General features: G+C 48.1%; 2 protein-coding genes across 4 annotated transcripts; one reads left to right on the top strand and one right to left on the bottom strand.

The window, feature by feature from the left end:
* Positions 1-1,502: 1,502 nt before the first annotated feature.
* trmt10a (tRNA methyltransferase 10A) lies at positions 1,503-6,291 on the top strand. 3 transcript variants are annotated; one of them, XM_088410131.1, is made up of 7 exons: positions 1,503-1,880; positions 2,214-2,382; positions 2,448-2,519; positions 2,597-2,671; positions 2,889-3,038; positions 3,123-3,228; positions 3,630-6,291. In XM_088410131.1, exons 1-7 carry the CDS (start codon positions 1,693-1,695, stop codon positions 3,794-3,796), a joined length of 927 nt encoding a protein of 308 aa, XP_088266257.1. In that variant the 5' UTR covers positions 1,503-1,692; the 3' UTR covers positions 3,797-6,291. The 3 variants fall into 3 exon arrangements, with proteins under 3 accessions (XP_088266257.1, XP_088266255.1, XP_088266256.1); XM_088410130.1 differs by lacking the exon at positions 2,597-2,671 and having other exon boundaries at positions 1,504-1,588; positions 1,675-1,880; positions 2,448-2,565; XM_088410129.1 differs by lacking the exon at positions 2,597-2,671 and having other exon boundaries at positions 2,448-2,565.
* On the bottom strand, positions 4,804-15,665 carry slc1a1 (solute carrier family 1 member 1). Its single transcript, XM_088410127.1, has 12 exons — positions 15,489-15,665; positions 12,906-13,046; positions 12,736-12,828; positions 11,923-12,037; positions 11,807-11,849; positions 11,651-11,749; positions 11,309-11,493; positions 10,724-10,831; positions 10,291-10,413; positions 9,534-9,728; positions 8,691-8,825; positions 4,804-7,839 (listed from the first exon to the last, which is right to left on the bottom strand). Exons 1-12 carry the CDS (start codon positions 15,586-15,588, stop codon positions 7,599-7,601), a joined length of 1,578 nt encoding a protein of 525 aa, XP_088266253.1. The 5' UTR covers positions 15,589-15,665; the 3' UTR covers positions 4,804-7,598.
* Positions 15,666-15,988: the final 323 nt, after the last annotated feature.

Below are 15,988 nucleotides of genomic sequence, written 5' to 3'. Positions count from 1 at the left end.
TCATCCTCTGATATGCACCGATGGTTACTCTCTTAGAAGTCTTTAAGGACTGAATGATGAATACAAAGTAATACGGCTCAGCCATACATGCTTCATCCTCAATGAAAAGTCATGACAGATAGTCAATCAATAATGATTTATATATACATATATATATTACACACACACACGCACACACACACGGTATATATAAATGCTATATATAGCTTTCCCTGGAGGGTGACACATTGAAAGAAGATCTTTTCAAGGGAATAGCAGCATTCCTTATCATGCTACTCAGCAAGCATCTGGTACAAACGGGAAATAACACCATTTTTCCATTCTGTGCGGGGGGTCAGATATTTGGCAACCGCCAAAAAGCCCCAATGGGCTCATTTCTTATCGGACTGGAAGACTTTCAGGCACCCACACCATAAATGGAAAAGGGAAAGTTTTAGTCAGAATAGGACAAAAGTCTTTAAATATAAAAAGATGCATCTGGACATCTGTTTGCCATTTGCCACATAACCCGCTGCCTGATGTTTTTGTTGTTGCCCCCCCCCCATAAAATGTTCCTTCCGCACGGTAAAGGCATCCATTCAAGAAATCATCCAAGTCCATTTGAGTACTTGCACACTTTTCAAACGTCCTCAAAGCGAACAGCCACCTCGCACGAGAAAATATTTGTAGAAAGAGCAATGGTACGACGAGAACTTTTTGGGTACTTGAGCTTGGACATGTTTCTACGGATGGCGTCTATCGCCATGGCAACCGTCCAGTACATATAAGCCATGACAGGCCGATTGTATAAGACAAGCGTGAGTGCCTTGCGTTCGAGTTGGACGCCGCCTGGCTGACTCAGCAACACTTCATCCTTTCCATCCCTCCTTACCGCTCGATGACTCCCGCCGTGCTCGCTTAAGACACTTTCCAAACACTGACATGGAAATACTTGAAAAAAAAATACTATAATAAATGTCTCCACCCCAGTTAAATAATACATGACTGTAGAAAAAAAAATCCCACTTCAGTCATGAAAATAATGAGGAGAGAGAAAATAATATAATAACTGAAAATAATAATAATAATAATAATAATAACAATACAGTGGTACCTCCACTTACAAAATTAATCATTAGGGATCATAAGGGAAGATGGAAGGAAGGAAATATTCCTGGGAAAACAAGAGTTGGGACGGTGTAACTGAATGATGCCAAATCCGGACTTTAAAACTTTAATTGGAAATGTCAACCCCTGTTTTAAACCCTAATCGTGGCTCACTAACACAAACCCTTTTAACCCCAAATTAAAGCCATTTTTTAAACTCGCCGGATTAAAGTGTGTTTATTTCACGCACTTTTCACAAGCGTGAGTGTAACCAATGGGGACACGTTTAAAATGTATACCTACTTGTATTGGGAATCTCGACGAAATTACGTTTGTACAACGACTGAAAAGAACTGGCCGAAGAGTAGGCGAGAAACCGAGGTCCGTGAACGCAACAGGCGCGGTTAAATTGCGTCACAAACACGCGCCGCCATGTGTCAACTCAGCCGGACGTTGCCTTGCATGTCTACGCTTCATTTACATTCTACTTTCAATTACGATCGTATGTTGGATTCCTTTTCGTATTTACACGCGTCTTTGATTTCGGGGGGTGTTTGAATAAATCACAGTCGGCGCTTTTTGCAATAGGGACGGATAACTTAACAAATGGATGATGACGATGGCGTCAAGAACGATGACAGCAAAATTGTAAATAGCCCCGACAATGACAATAACAAGCCAGCTAACGGCGATCAAGAAGATGGCGAAGGCGGCGAGAAGCAAGCTTTGTCCAAAAGGCAAAGAAAGAAGCTTCTAAAGCAGCAGAAATGGGAGGACGAGCGAGAGCTAAGAAAGTAAGATCAATTTTATGTATAAAGCAACGACTGGAAGTGGAATTTTTTCTTTTTACTTCGTTTCTTTTACAAGAAACTTCGATCAAACAGTTTATGAACAAATTACGCGTGAATGCTGTAAGCCGATTTGGAATTTATCGAAGCACGTGGAAAGCTTTGTAATCAAACATAATGCAACGGGACTGAATTGTATGCAAGGATATTTATAGAGACATTTCACGATGTGACATAACTAAAAATGAACCTTTTTTGCTTTTATTTAGAAAATGTAGTCAAAAAAGGTGCGTCTGATATTTAGGGAATGACCGTAATTGGAAATGTGCGGTAACGCAGGCAGAAGCGCAAAGACAGGAAGCATCAGCGTCGCTTGCAGAGGCAAAGCGCTCCTCAAGAGGACGAGGGTGACGAGCGGCCAGCCAGGAAGCGGCCCCGGCGAGAGGCCGCGCCCACCTCGCTCAGGCTGATGGTGGACTGCAGTTTTGACGAGCTCATGCTAACCAAGGTACGGCGGGTCCGTTCCGACGTCTCCTTCCTTCGGACATCCGCAGCCATCTGGCCTCTTCCCAGGACGTGCACAAGCTTCACAAGCAGATCCAGAGGTGCTACGCCCAAAACAGGCGGGCCTCGCGTCCGGTCCAGGTGGGCCGCCCGCCGCTCGCCTCCGTTCCGGAGGCGACGACCGACAGTAAGCAAAAAGATGCGTGCCTTGTGTGCAGTTTTATCTGACGAGCTTGGGAGGGCAACTTAAGCAGAGTATGGATGAAAAAGACAAAGGATGGATCAACTGGAAGGTCAGCGCACCAATTTAATATGACGAAGGAAAATAGAAATCTTGATATTATGGTTCGAGATAGACCAGGGGTGCTAAATGTAACACCTAAGTTCACGCATTTTTAAGCGATATTTTAGCCTCCTCGCGAATGCTTTTCCTTTGGTAGCACACAGCGAAAACATCTAAAAGGCCGAGGCGCGTCCAAATCTAAAACGAAAACCTCTTTGTTTGTGTAGGATATCCACATCAAATTGGAACACTACAGCGAAGTGGCGGCCAAGGAGGATCTGGTCTACCTGACGTCGGACTCCCCCAACGTGCTGACGGAGCTGGACCCCCAAAAGGCCTACGTGATTGGCGGGCTGGTGGACCACAACCACCACAAGGTCCGAAAGCCGGCCGGGAAGACGGCCCGCCGTCCCCAACCCCGATCCGCCTCCATTTCTTTTTCTGCGCGGCCGTTTTTTCAGGGGATCACGTTGGAGCGGGCCCGCAAACTGGGAATCTCTCACGCCCAGCTTCCCCTCGACAGCTTCGTCCAGATGAACAGTCGCAAAGTTCTTGCGGTCAACCACGGTACGGTGACGCGGCGCTACGCGCGGACCCGCGCCGAATAGTGGCGGCCTAAAAAAGGAGCCGATACTCCTTCGGGATAATGAATCAGGTTTTAGGCTAGGCAATAAATCAAATTAGCGTGATTCCCCAAATATATGACTCGCTTGCACATAGGATGCGCCCTTAATTTTAGGGATTGAACGCGTAGCCTTAAAAAGGTCAAATTACGTCTTTGGGATCGAATGAGTTCATTTGATAACGCAATGATTTTGCGTGTACAATTGTTACTGTCGGATGCGTCTTACATTTGGGGAATTGCGGTCTCGTCCACCAAAATGTGTTTATGCACCCGCGTCTGACATTGTCACGATTGGATGCCATTTTTAAAAATGTTGCTTCCCTGATTCCATGGGCCCGCGTAGTGTTCGAGATCATCCTGGCGTACGTGGAGAAAGGCGGCTGGCGCGACGCTTTCTTCTCCGTGCTTCCTCCGAGGAAAGGAGCCAAGGCCGTGCCCGCCGGCGCCGGCCGAGCGGACCGAGCGGAGGAGCGCGCGGACCCGGGCGCGCCCCGGGCCGACCCCGAGTGAGCCAGCCGCCAGTGATGAAAACGAGACGCCTCGTGAAGCGCCCGTCATATATTTTTATCTCCTCTGGATGGTGCTCTCGGATTAAAGATGAGGGCTAGTGCAATTTCGCCCTCTGCCTCTTTAAAGCAAGGGTGCCGCCTAGAGGAGAGAAAAAATGTCACGTGCTTCTCCGGCCTTCATTTTGCCATCGCCCTCTCGCGCGTCCTCTTTATTTATTCGGCGCTTTGTCCTCCTTTTGGACTTGTTTGACTGTTGACCTCTTGGACTTTTTCAAGTTTGACTGTCAACACAACTTTTGAGTTTTCTGTCTTGAGGAATTTCCTTTTGCGATTGTGTCAAATTGATTGCGTGACAAAATCAACGCGCGGGCCCTATTAAAGCCTTTTCTTGGTCCCCGGGGCGCTATGCTTGACACCCCTGTTTTAACTCGTGTTGTGCACGACCTCTTTCTTTGCAATAGATCGAGAATTTTAAAGAATGCACATCTTCCAAACCGCTTAGAAACATTTGGGGTTTTTTCTTGGTGTCCACTTTTTGTCTCTCTCTCTCTCTCTCTCTCTCGCTCTCTCTCTCGCTCTCTCTCTCTCTCTCTCTCTCTCTCTCTCTCTCTCTCTCTCTCTCTCTATATATATATATATATATAATTTGATTACTCATGCGACTTTTTTTTTTTCATGGATCACCTTACATTAAGGAGCTAATTACATATACAGTAGTCCATAAAGTAAGTCCATAAAATCTCCCAAAAACTACTAATCCGTTTTGAAATATGTAAAATGAATGTCTTTTTTCCTCCATTTTTTGCAACTATTTTCCATTGTGGGTTGAGGCGCTGGCGTTAAATGAGGCGGAGGGCAGCCAAGCGAGCGCCCGGGGCCCCGTAGATCACGGGCCAGCGGGGGGGAACATTGCGATCTATTGCATAAGATGTGCTGAAGCCGCCTTCTATTCCCGCGTCGTCCCCGAGCGCCTCGTAAATAACGTCGCCCGCTCGGCAACGATCGATAGTCATTTGGAAGCGACTTGTTTTTATTGGTATAGTAGACAGCCGTGACATGAATCGACTAAATCATCACCTTGTCGATGGCTCCCGACGGCCTGGTCGGCTTTCCGCGGCCGAATGCGCGAGAGGAGATTTGGGCGTGCCGCTCGAAAAGCAACAAGAGCATACAGTACAGTACCTCGGTCTCCTCCGTCTGTGTGTGTGCTCGCGCGCGAGTCCGGGATTTACTGTCTTTGTGGGGAAGTCTTGTACTTGTGGGGACCGTTTTGGTGGACCCTGCAAGTTTAGGCCTCTTTATGAGGGTCAGGAGTAGTTTATAGCACAGGTGTCAAACCGCGGTCCAGGAGGGCCGGTATCCTGCATGTTTTGGAACCTTCTGTATCAAACGCACCCGATTGAAACGATCAGGATCCTTTGCGAGCTCCGGCACAGCGTGTTAATAGGCCGAATATTTGAATCAGCTGTGTTGGGTAGAGAAAACATGCGGGATACCGGCCCTCCGGGACCGGAGTGTCAAACTCCAGTCCTAGAGGGCCGGTATCCTGCTTGTTTTCAAAGCTTCTCTCTCAAACACACCTGATTCAAATGATTGGGATCATTTTCAAAGTGCTGCAGAGTTGCGGGCCGCCTAAAATGATGTGGCGGGCAGGATCCCACGCCCGGCCCTTGGCTTGGACACCTGTGGGGTACGCCATCTGTTTAGAGTTGGGGGCCAGGAAATGTCCACGTTAATGGGGTGTCCCCGCCATGAAAAATCCCTTGCGCGCGTGTGTGTGTGTGTTAGCAATTCGGGCTGCTTTACAGCAATAAAATACAAAAAAAGTTGTCATCTAGTTTGTAACAGCCTAAACACAAGACACTACTCCACTACTCCACAAGCCTGTCCTCGGGAGAATTTCCTACATTTGCATAAAATCAGGCTTATGTGGCCCAAAATGAAATTCACATAAGAAAGCAGCAAAATGAAAACCGCGTTAGAGCAAGGGAACACTGTATTTTACTTTTTTTTTTTTTTAGGCTTGCCTATTTTCAATGGATTATATTTCTCATAGAACAAATGACTATTTTATCATAAACATATATATATATATATATATGTGTGTGTGTGTGATATGTTTTCACAAGACCAAGCTGATGTCCTCAATTTCTACACTTAATTCCCTTTCGTTTCAAAGTTAGAACCATTTGAGTGTTGAAAATTGCATTCAAAGTTTTGGCAAATTCATCTTTAATTGGTGCGCATTTTCTTCTAATCCGTTATTTATTTTTTTCATACATTTCAATGACGTTTTGGACATTTTGGCTGCTGGGAAATGAAAAAGGAGATCTTGAGGAGGTTTTTTTTTTTTTAGAATGACCAAAATGGACATAAGCCCGTTTTTGTGAAAACACATCACTTTTTGTCTATTCTGTACATCGTTTGAATATTCTATGCAAGCGTATGTAAACCAAAAGTTTGTAATAAATAAACGCAGGGCTCACGTTGTTCTCATCTGTACTGCCGCTGACCTATTATTTGTGCGACTAGGCTCATTTTTCTTCTCACAGTTAAAGAAGTATTCCTATGTAAAAATATGTACACATATATACAACATGTCATCGGTGTCAAACGATAGCCCCCAGGCTGCTTCGGAAACTCGATGAATAGGGATGTCGCGTTTGGACCACTCGAAGCTCAGATGACTTTGACAGCCCCGCACAATGCCACGTGTTTTGACAAAAGCGGAGATTAGTTTGGCGTTGCTGATGAAACTAGGAATTTTTCTTCAAAACCTTAACTCTTGCTTAAGTCGTATGTAGGAGAAGAGTGCCGTCCCGCGGTTACAATTATCACTACGGTGGGCCCTTGACGCCCACGGGTCAAGGGCGTCGGCTACCCTCCGTTCAAAAAACTAATTTGACGGGGATTTTTTTATTGATTATTACCCTTTTAAAAGAATACAATTCTCGCCCACGGCACCGAAAGCGTTACAGAAGCAATTTGGAATTGACTTTAGTCCCGCTTGAGATTTTTATTGCGGACCGGAGGGGAAAGCCACGCGAGTAAAAAGGGGCGCGGTAGGCCCGTCGCGGACATGACGTATTGTCTATCCCAACGATTTGTACGTGGGATCAAAATGGACATTTTCGATCGGCCGTTTTTGTCGCCGAACGAGCCACGGCCAGTCCGTGGGCGCGGCCCGCGTGCCGGCCCCTGAAACTTTGAGCGCCGCTCCCTATTTCACAACATTCCGACCTGTGGGGATATTCCGCCTTTTTTTCCCCGTGTTTTTTCCCCTCGCAAAACGACATTTGGCAACATGACGTCTATCGGCGCTTTTCGTCGCAACGCCATAACTTCTTTTTTCCCCTCGTGCGGCCCCAGTAAGTTTTTTTTCGTATTCCGGGCTCGGAGCTCATCTTTTGTTTTTTTCCTCCGCGCCGCCGTACCCCCAAAAGGCGGAAATTCTCCCGAGGACAGGGCGCCCGGCTTAATCGGCCGGCCCGAGTTCACAGTGTTTGCAACCTTCAAGTCAAAAGTGGCCTCTTCACAGGCTTGGCACAGTAGTCACATTCTGTACAAAGAGTTAATAGTAGCCGTGCGTTTCTACTCGGAAGCGAAAAAGAAAAAACAAGCGGCGTTTGTGGAATGTTCGCTGCCGGATGAACACACCTGGCGTCCCGGCGTCCGTCCGCCGAGGACTTTTCCGGGAGTACAAAGGCATGGTTTCAGTGTAAAAAGGAAGCACTTGAGATCGGCGGCAAATGTCCGCGATGACGAATGGGAGCCGCTTCGGCCGATGACGGGGGGGGGGGGCTCTAGAACTGCGAGGTTTCGGTGAAGGAGATGGCGTCCGTCTTGTCCACGGCGAAGCCCCCGTTGACGTAGGATTTCTTGTCGCACTCGTCGCCGTCCGCCGCGGCCTCCAGGGCGAAGGGGTTGGCCACGTCCACGTCCGAGATCAGGTCCATCCGCTCCAGCTCGCGCTTGGACAGCTTCTGGACGATGCCGGCGCCGTAGGCGTCGCCCAGCACGTTGATCATGGTGCGGAAACGGTCTCTGCGCCGCAAACACACGTACGCCGATTTCCTCGGGGTCTGAAATCCTAAATATGGCCTTCCGAACTTTTCCAGAAAAGTCGGGACTTTGTCTCGTCGCCGCCGTATGACTTTTGTCTTATTCTGTCGTTCGCGCCAAAGCGCCACGACGTCATTAAAACGGAACGAGCGAGTTACGGCGAACGCCGTTCAGGATAGGACGATTATCAGCCGGGCCGATTATCCTCACCGGTGTCGCCTTATTTTGTTCCGCTCCAAATCATTTTAAACCGCGCGAACATTATGAAACTATTCCAAATTTCACCTAACTTTACAAAAAAATGAACCTCCGACGAATACTTGGACTTTCTCTCGCTCCCCGACAACTCCGTTCTCACTGACTTATCCGACACTTTGTGGAAAGGGAAGAATCGAAAGAGCGATTAACGGCGCGATTATTCGGCCTTCCTTTGATTGGTAAATTCGTTGGAAAGTGTGAATTTCATGAAAATACTCCTTTAAATTCTCCATTAACTTTAGAGAAATAACGAATGGACTGACGCATTCAAACATTTTCAAGGAACATTCCGACTTTTTGTCATCGCCTTACGATTTTTGTCCTTACTAACTTGGCGGTATTCTACCATTTTTTTCCCGTACCAAACTATAAGAAGCCTGTTTAGGTTTTCATTGAAGTTTTGAAGGCAGTCACGCCGATGTCCCTGGGAGCTGCCGGACATGTTCGTTCATGTGATAGGTCTATCTATTTTTTTCTCCATACGCACACACACATACACACACACACACACACACACACACACACACGCACGCACGCACGCACGATGAAGATTAACAGCCCGCGGGCCGACTCACAGCAACCAATCGACCGCTACGATGAGCGTGACGTCACTGGCGGGCAGTCCCACGGCCGTCAAGACGATGACCATGGTGACCAGGCCGGCGTTTGGGACGCCCGCCGCGCCGATGCTGGCCACCGTTGCCGTAATACTGCAATAGAGACGCCGCGGGGGTCAAATGGGCCGACGGCGCGCATCGCGCTTGACCGAATGCCCGCTCGACGTAAAAAGAGCTCTTTGGGATCGACGTTCCAGCAAGTTCCGCACGAGCTATCGATGCTACGTTTACGTTCAGAAAAACGGCAGACAAGCCGCACTGGGCTACAAGCGGAAGGGCTCAAATGGGGAGAAAATAGTTTCTGCTTATACTTTGAAAAATATGGTCATTGTGCTCATGCATAACATGCTGAAAGGGATAGTCATTTTCGGTTGCCGTTTTTAGCAGTAACACCTGATAGATTCGATGAAAAACTGCAGATAGGCCGCACCGGACTAACGGCGGCAGGGCTCAAATCATGAGAAAAAAATGGTGGCTCATAGTTTGAGATCTATGGTAATTGTACTTACGCATCCAATTCTAAAAGGGATGTTTTGTCGTTGCCATATTTAGCGGTAAAACTTGATCGTTTCGTCCATAACTCATTTGTGAGCTCGATTATTTTTCACACAGAAACCAAAAACACCTTTTTCTACTTGCCGTCAACTGAAAAGCTCAGATAACGACCGATCCTGGCTCGCCTCTTGCTCGCGAGACGTTCCCCGGCTGATCATTCGCTTGTTATCTGAGACCCCGATCTCGCGCCATGTCCTTTTCAGTCGAAATGAAAGAGGGCATTCCGGAAGGCGGCGGGCGCGCTACCTGATGGTGACGATCTGACCCACGTCCAGGGAGTAGTCGTTGAGCTGCGCGATGAATATGGCGGCCACGGCCTCGTAGAGCGCCGTGCCGTCCATGTTGATGGTGGCCCCCACGGGGAGGACGAAGCGGGTGATGCGCTTGTCCACGCGGTTGTTTTCCTCGGCGCAGCGGAAGGTGACCGGCAGGGTGGCTGAGCTGCGACGCAGGGTGCCGTCGTCATTTTCCATCTGCCCCGTAATATGCTCGGAATCTCATTTATTAGTGGTTCCTCATTATCATATAAATAAAAGCCCTTATTGCTCTATTACAGTTTGGTTTTTGTTTTTTGGGGTTGGTTTTATTGCCTACCTTATTATTTGCTCGATTATGGAAGCGAACGGAATAAGAATTTCATTGTGTGGTTTTACTATGCTTTGAAGATAAAGCTCCGGCCGCTCACGCGCCCAATCACATGGAAGGACAATTTAAAGTATCCAATAGACCTTCCACGCATGTTTTCGGAGTTTGTTTTTGGAGGTGAACATGCAAACTCCACAGAGGAAGGCCAGAGCCAGCCGGGTTTCAACTCGTGTCCCTCCACAGCAAAGGAAAGCGCGTCTGTTTTTTTCCATAAACCAGCAAAGATATGGAGCGAAGCTGCAATGACAACGCCGTACGTATTTTACGTGAACACAGCGGGTGCAGCAACACATGCGGACATACGCGCCAAGGCAGAAATGTGATTTGGGATGTAAAATTTTCTTGAAGGACGGTTAACCTGGAGGAGATCATGAGCGCCGTGACCAGGGCCTGCGCCATCCCCAGCGTGAAGGTGTAGGGGTTCTTCCTCACGATGACGAAGAAGATGAGCGGCAGGCAGACCATGGCGTGGATGGCGAGCCTGGGCCAGAACAAAGGCGCGCGGTGAGCCCCGCCTCTTCCTTCTTTCCTTCCGCCCGCTCGAGCATGCAGCGCGGGATAATGACGCGGGCGTGTCTCCGTATCCTCCTTGAGACCTTAGCGCGGAGAACGTCCTGACCCTCGCGCAGATTTACAGGTGCCATCTTATAGCTTCCATTAGGCTATGTGCGGCTTGAGCAGTTTCGAAATGTCCTTGCCTTATCTGTGACCGGCGGACGGGAGAATTGGCCCGGGCGCCGAGCATAAATATCACCCCCCCCCCCCCCCCCCCCCCCCCGACCCCGACTTACCCGCTCAGCACCGTCACCATATAAAGACCCATCTTGCGGAAGATCTCCCAGTCTTCCACCTCGATGATCTTGGCGGCAATTAGGAACAGGATCCCGATGGGCATGTAGCTTCAAAGACAAAAACAAAGTTTCCTTCATCGTGGATCAAAATGACAACAAGCAGAGGCGGAGCTACGTCCCCAGACGCAGAAAGAGTAAACGGGCGGAAATTTGGAAAAGGATGTCCTTCATTTTCCTATTCACCTGCTCTTAATTTGAAAAGAAAAACCGACTGGTCTTGCCGTGGCGTTAACTCATTCGATGTCAGCCAAGGAAAAATGGACGTCTATAGCCGTCATTGGCAACGAATGAGTAAAGTCTTCTTCTGCGAAATGCCACGTTTGAATTAGACAAACTTAATTAGCGACAGCTAATCAATCTTTGAACTCATTTATTTCAGTAATAGAGTATTTTTTCAATTTGAAATTGGGGGACATCAAACGAACAGCGGTTTTCCAATCCTCCCGACATTCGCTCAGGCGCAGCCCGTCCGCTTGATTTAAAATAAAAAGAGACACGAAAAAAAAGCAACGCGGCGTCACCCACCACATGATGAGATGCACCAGTTTCATGGTGGCATCGTTGAGGGCGTCGAAAAACTCCAGCAGGATGCGTCCCTTTTCGCCCATCTTTCCGATGACCAGCCCGAACGCCACGCAGAACACGATGAGGCCCAAGACGTTGATTCCGTCCGAGTACGAGCCGCTGATTTTGTAGTCTTTGGTGATGTTCTAGCACAAGGGGGGCGTTTGCGAAGGACCTCCATAAATGGATCAAAACGCCGCAGTCGTTCGCCGGCGGAGCGGCGTTTCCGTCCAATTTTCGAAGCCTTGGCGGCCCGGGAGTGGGAAGGTTCGCCCGTCCCCGCGCTGCGACAAGGTCTCCTACCTCCACGGCAGCCATGACGGTAGTGGCCAGAGGAGGGACGTCCGTGCTTTCCGCCGGATCCCTCCGAGGCGGCTCCAGCTCCTTGCGCTTGGTTTTGTACTAGAGCGGAGACGCTTGTTAGCGTTAGCCGCGCGTGACCTGAGGGCCTGGGCTTACCTGCTGGAAACAAGCCTGCACCAAGTTTTCCGGAAACATGTTTCTGTTGGCCGCAGTTGGGTAGGGTTAGGAACGCGTGGGAGAGCGAGGAAGAAATAAGGGGGCGCCGGCCGCACCTGAGGAGGTCCAGCAGCGTGTCGATGGTGGTGACGTTGGGCGTGGTTCCCGCTCTGTCGATGTGCTGCGCCGTCTGAGACACTCCGGGCTTGATGGTCATCACCAGAATGATTCCTGCAGGAGGTCGGCGGGGGAGCTTCGTCGGGAGCTTTGATGGACGGTGGCGGCACCCAAACTATGGCCATTTTTTGGCCCGCCCTCCATTTTTTTTCGAGGCCCCGGGCATTTACTAAGAGAATGCACTTTTTTTTCCCCAAAAAGAAGGCCAAAAGTATAGGTGTGCTATATACCAGAGGTCCCCAAGCCCTGGTCCGCGGACCGGAAGTAGTAGAGGGCCGCTTCTGTCGCACCAGAAATAACGACGTTTTGGAACTGATCGAGTTTATCCTCCAGTCCATTCATTTGTGCTTTGTTTGGCTTGAGCTTTTTTTTTTTTTTTTTTTTTGACGCCGCCTCTGGCCGCTCTTGATATTGCATTTTGTAGTGAGGAGGGACGTTGTGACTTCACGTTGTGACTTCATGTTGTCGTCTCTGTGAAATGTGGCCCACGGTGTCTGTAGCTTGTACTTTCTTTGTAAGAACGTTGCCATTCATGATCAGCTATTTGCCCAAAACGAGTTTGTTTGTGGAGCCAACCAATCGCGATCGCGGATAACGTTCTATCGCGCTAATAACGGATCAATTGACAGTTTGAGTCGACCAATAAAATCAGATCCGGGACAGCCCCGATTTGAAGCGTGGCTGCGGGGAAGCGATTCACGGGGACCCCTCCCGGCCGACGCGAGCGAGAACAATGGCCGAGTCCAACTCACCGAGGATGACGGCAATAATGGTGGTGGAGAAATAATAGATGACAGCTCGCAGGCCGATCTTGCCCGACACCTCCGAGTCCAGGGCGGCGACGCCTGCGCACGCGAGGCGCGCGCGGTTAAACCTCCTCGCCGCCCGCGCGGGAGCCCCTCCCACCCTTGCGCGTGCGTACCCGTTATCATGCTGGAAATGATCAAGGGGAGGATGACCAGCTTCAGCATCCGCATGAGAATCTCTCCCGGGAAGCCGAAATACTGCTTGTGGAGATGCGACAGGGAGGCGTACTCTCTGACGGCGACGCCCAGGCTGATCCCTGCAAATTCAACACGATGCAAGCAGAACCCACGCGGAAGGCTTTCCGCATGCCGTACAAGAGTTGTGACCCCATTAAAAAAAGAAGAAAAAAAGTCTCCAGTCAGCTATTAGCCATTGATTGTAACTAGCGCCCGTATAGTGCCGCTTTGATGGAATGCGCCCATTACAGATGACAAAAGCACGCGAGGCTTTCACAAATCTCGCGAGACGTTAAAAGGCTTTATCCGTAATGTTGACAAGAATGAAGTATTATTACACTAAAGGCGTAGCGCTACCGGCTCGTTTTATGAGACGAAAAAAGCCGCCTTACAAGCGCTAAGGCCCGGTCTTGTTTCCATAGCTTCCCGCCGGAATAAAAACGTCATCTTCTAAGTGCAGGTTGTGAAAATACAAAATGTTGAGGACGGCTTCTCCTTAGAACAAACTGGCGAGGTGCGGGAATGGTCATAACTGCCTGAAAATGTTTTCTCAAACTTTTTTCCAATGATGAAATCTTTTTTTTTAGCCAAGTACAGTGGCGCCTCTACTTATAAAATTCATTTGTTCCCAAAGTCATTTCCGAACATGAATTTTTTGCAAGTAGAGCCGTTTTTTTTTTTTTTTTTGACATGGAAGTGGCCTGATCCGTTCCAAGCCCCTGAAAAATGCTCCTTAAATCACAGGTGTCAAAGTCAAGGCGCGAGGACCAGATCCGGACCGCCACATCTTTTTATGTGGCCAACCAAATGCTGATTCGACTTCAACTTTCCGGTTAAAACACCAAATTTGCGAGTTGTCTTCAACTTTTAAAAATTTGAGAGGGGGCACGAGCATTTTTTGTCCACAAACCTCTGACAGATACAAAAAATACATTGTGGCCCGCGACACACCTGCTTTAAATAATATGAGTAAATGATAAAAATGCATACAAAAATTGAAACAAATACATATTAGAATGACATTAGTGCATCATGGAATTCAAAATACATTCTGTCAAGAATAATCTTTAAAAAAAGTAAATTGAGTACAGTGGCCCCTCTACTTACAAACGCCTGTTGTTTCTTCAAATGCAGGTTACAACACACCTCTAGTGAATTCAAGATACGAAAGGCAACATTGTTGGAGAATAATATGAGACACCAGTCATCAGCACTTGCGCCAAAATGACTGGAATACGTAATACCTTGTCATAACCCGTATAGTCTACCGTATTTTGTAACAGTTTGTGAAGCATTTGTTAGCACGTCGTTAGCTCTTTAGCAATTACGTCACACAGGAAGCACTTGTTATCATCCCGAACTAAACTTAAGTAAATTTAGATGCTCAAAAATAGCCCAAATAAATTATCATTACTCCTGTGGCCTTGTCAATGATTGTTGGATCACTAGAAATGTCAAATCAAATCTTACAAATCAAACGTCCTAAAATATGTCTTTCTCTGCACTCATCACCAACACGCCAGCACCCTCTCAAGGCAAACCAGTGAACTGCATTCACGTTTTCAATTGCCACAATTCATATGATTTATTTAAAGGGTTTAGGAGCGTTTTTTTTAAAAACTATTCTTAACATGTAATTCTAATATATGTGTTACTGTTTTTGATGCATTTTTATCATTCATTGATATTATTCATTTCAAAGGTTTAGGACCGTTTTGGGGGGCTAGGAACTGATTAGGCTATTTACATGTAAAAAGCGGCTCATGTTACAAATTACCTCAGGAATGAATTAATTTCGTAAGTAGAGGTACACTCAAATATATATTGATACATATTTCATGCACCCCTGAGGTACCCCTAGGGGTTTCTTGTACCCCCATTTGAGAATCGCTATGCTATACGATGAATGTTTGAATAGAGCGAAGTTACTATATATACCATGCAAATCATCAAATGAGATTGAAACTTCAAAATAATGCTACTTTTTGTAAAGGGATGGCATATTGTTTGAACAAACGTTTGGATATTATAACTTGTTAATAAAAAAAATCGCGAAAACAAAATCACATGGCAAGAAGACGTTTTGGAGTGTTAAAGTTGTAATGTTAGAAGAATAAGTAAGATTGCAACAAAAGTTGTGATGCATTTGTTGACACGGCGAGATTTGCGCCATTATGAGACTAAAGAGGGATGGAATGTTTCGGGAATCATGTTCCTATGGCGGATGGCACCATAGCCGTCATACATAGTGTACATTAATGTAACTGACTTTTTTGCGCTCATGCGATGACTTGATTGCGGTCACGTGCGAGCGGACTTTAACGCATGCGATTCAAACCTGCACGCCGCAATCAGACGTTCGTCCCGCAACGCTCGCTATTTTTTTGTCATACATTTTGTATGTCCCCCTCCACGGGGACAAGTCCGCCCCCCCCCCCCCCCCTCCACCCCCCGCCCTCGGCGGAAAGCATCACGTATGCGCTCGGCGTGCGCCGAAGGAGAAAACGGAGACGGATGCATACCGAGCATCACCGAGACCACCGTGGCGATCAGCAGCCAGTTTTTCTTCAGCAAGCCTTTGCAGCTGACGCGGCGCCGCGCGTTGTCGCCCATCACGTCCATGGTGCTCCGCCGAACCGCACAAAAGCCCCGATGTCACGAGCAGGTGATGGCTCCGCTGCGGCGCGTCAGACGCTGCTGATGGCCAGCCGACGTCTGAGGGAGGGGGTGCGCCTGCGCGAGCGGGAGGGATGGAAGGAGGGAGAGGGACCCCCCTCCCGCTCTAAAGCGCGGGTGTCAAACTCAAGGCCCGGGGGCCAGATCCGTCCCGCCGCATCATTTGATGTGGCTCGCTCCAAGTTCCAGCTGAACTTTCAACGTCATATTCTTTTGTTTTCAGTCTTGTCGTTAGTAGCTAGTTTATTTTTGAGGTTCTTGGTTGTCACTTTTGTATTCAGTCATTCTTTGGTTTGCAGGTCGCTTTTTCATATCAAACGTTATTTTTGGAGCTCAACCTGTTTCC

Source organism: Hippichthys cyanospilos, chromosome 3 (genome assembly GCF_059441005.1).
Source record: "Hippichthys cyanospilos isolate Australia breed blue-spotted pipefish chromosome 3, RoL_Hcya_1.0, whole genome shotgun sequence".
NCBI lineage: Eukaryota > Metazoa > Chordata > Actinopteri > Syngnathiformes > Syngnathidae > Hippichthys > Hippichthys cyanospilos.
This window is presented reverse-complemented; position numbering and strand designations above follow the sequence as displayed.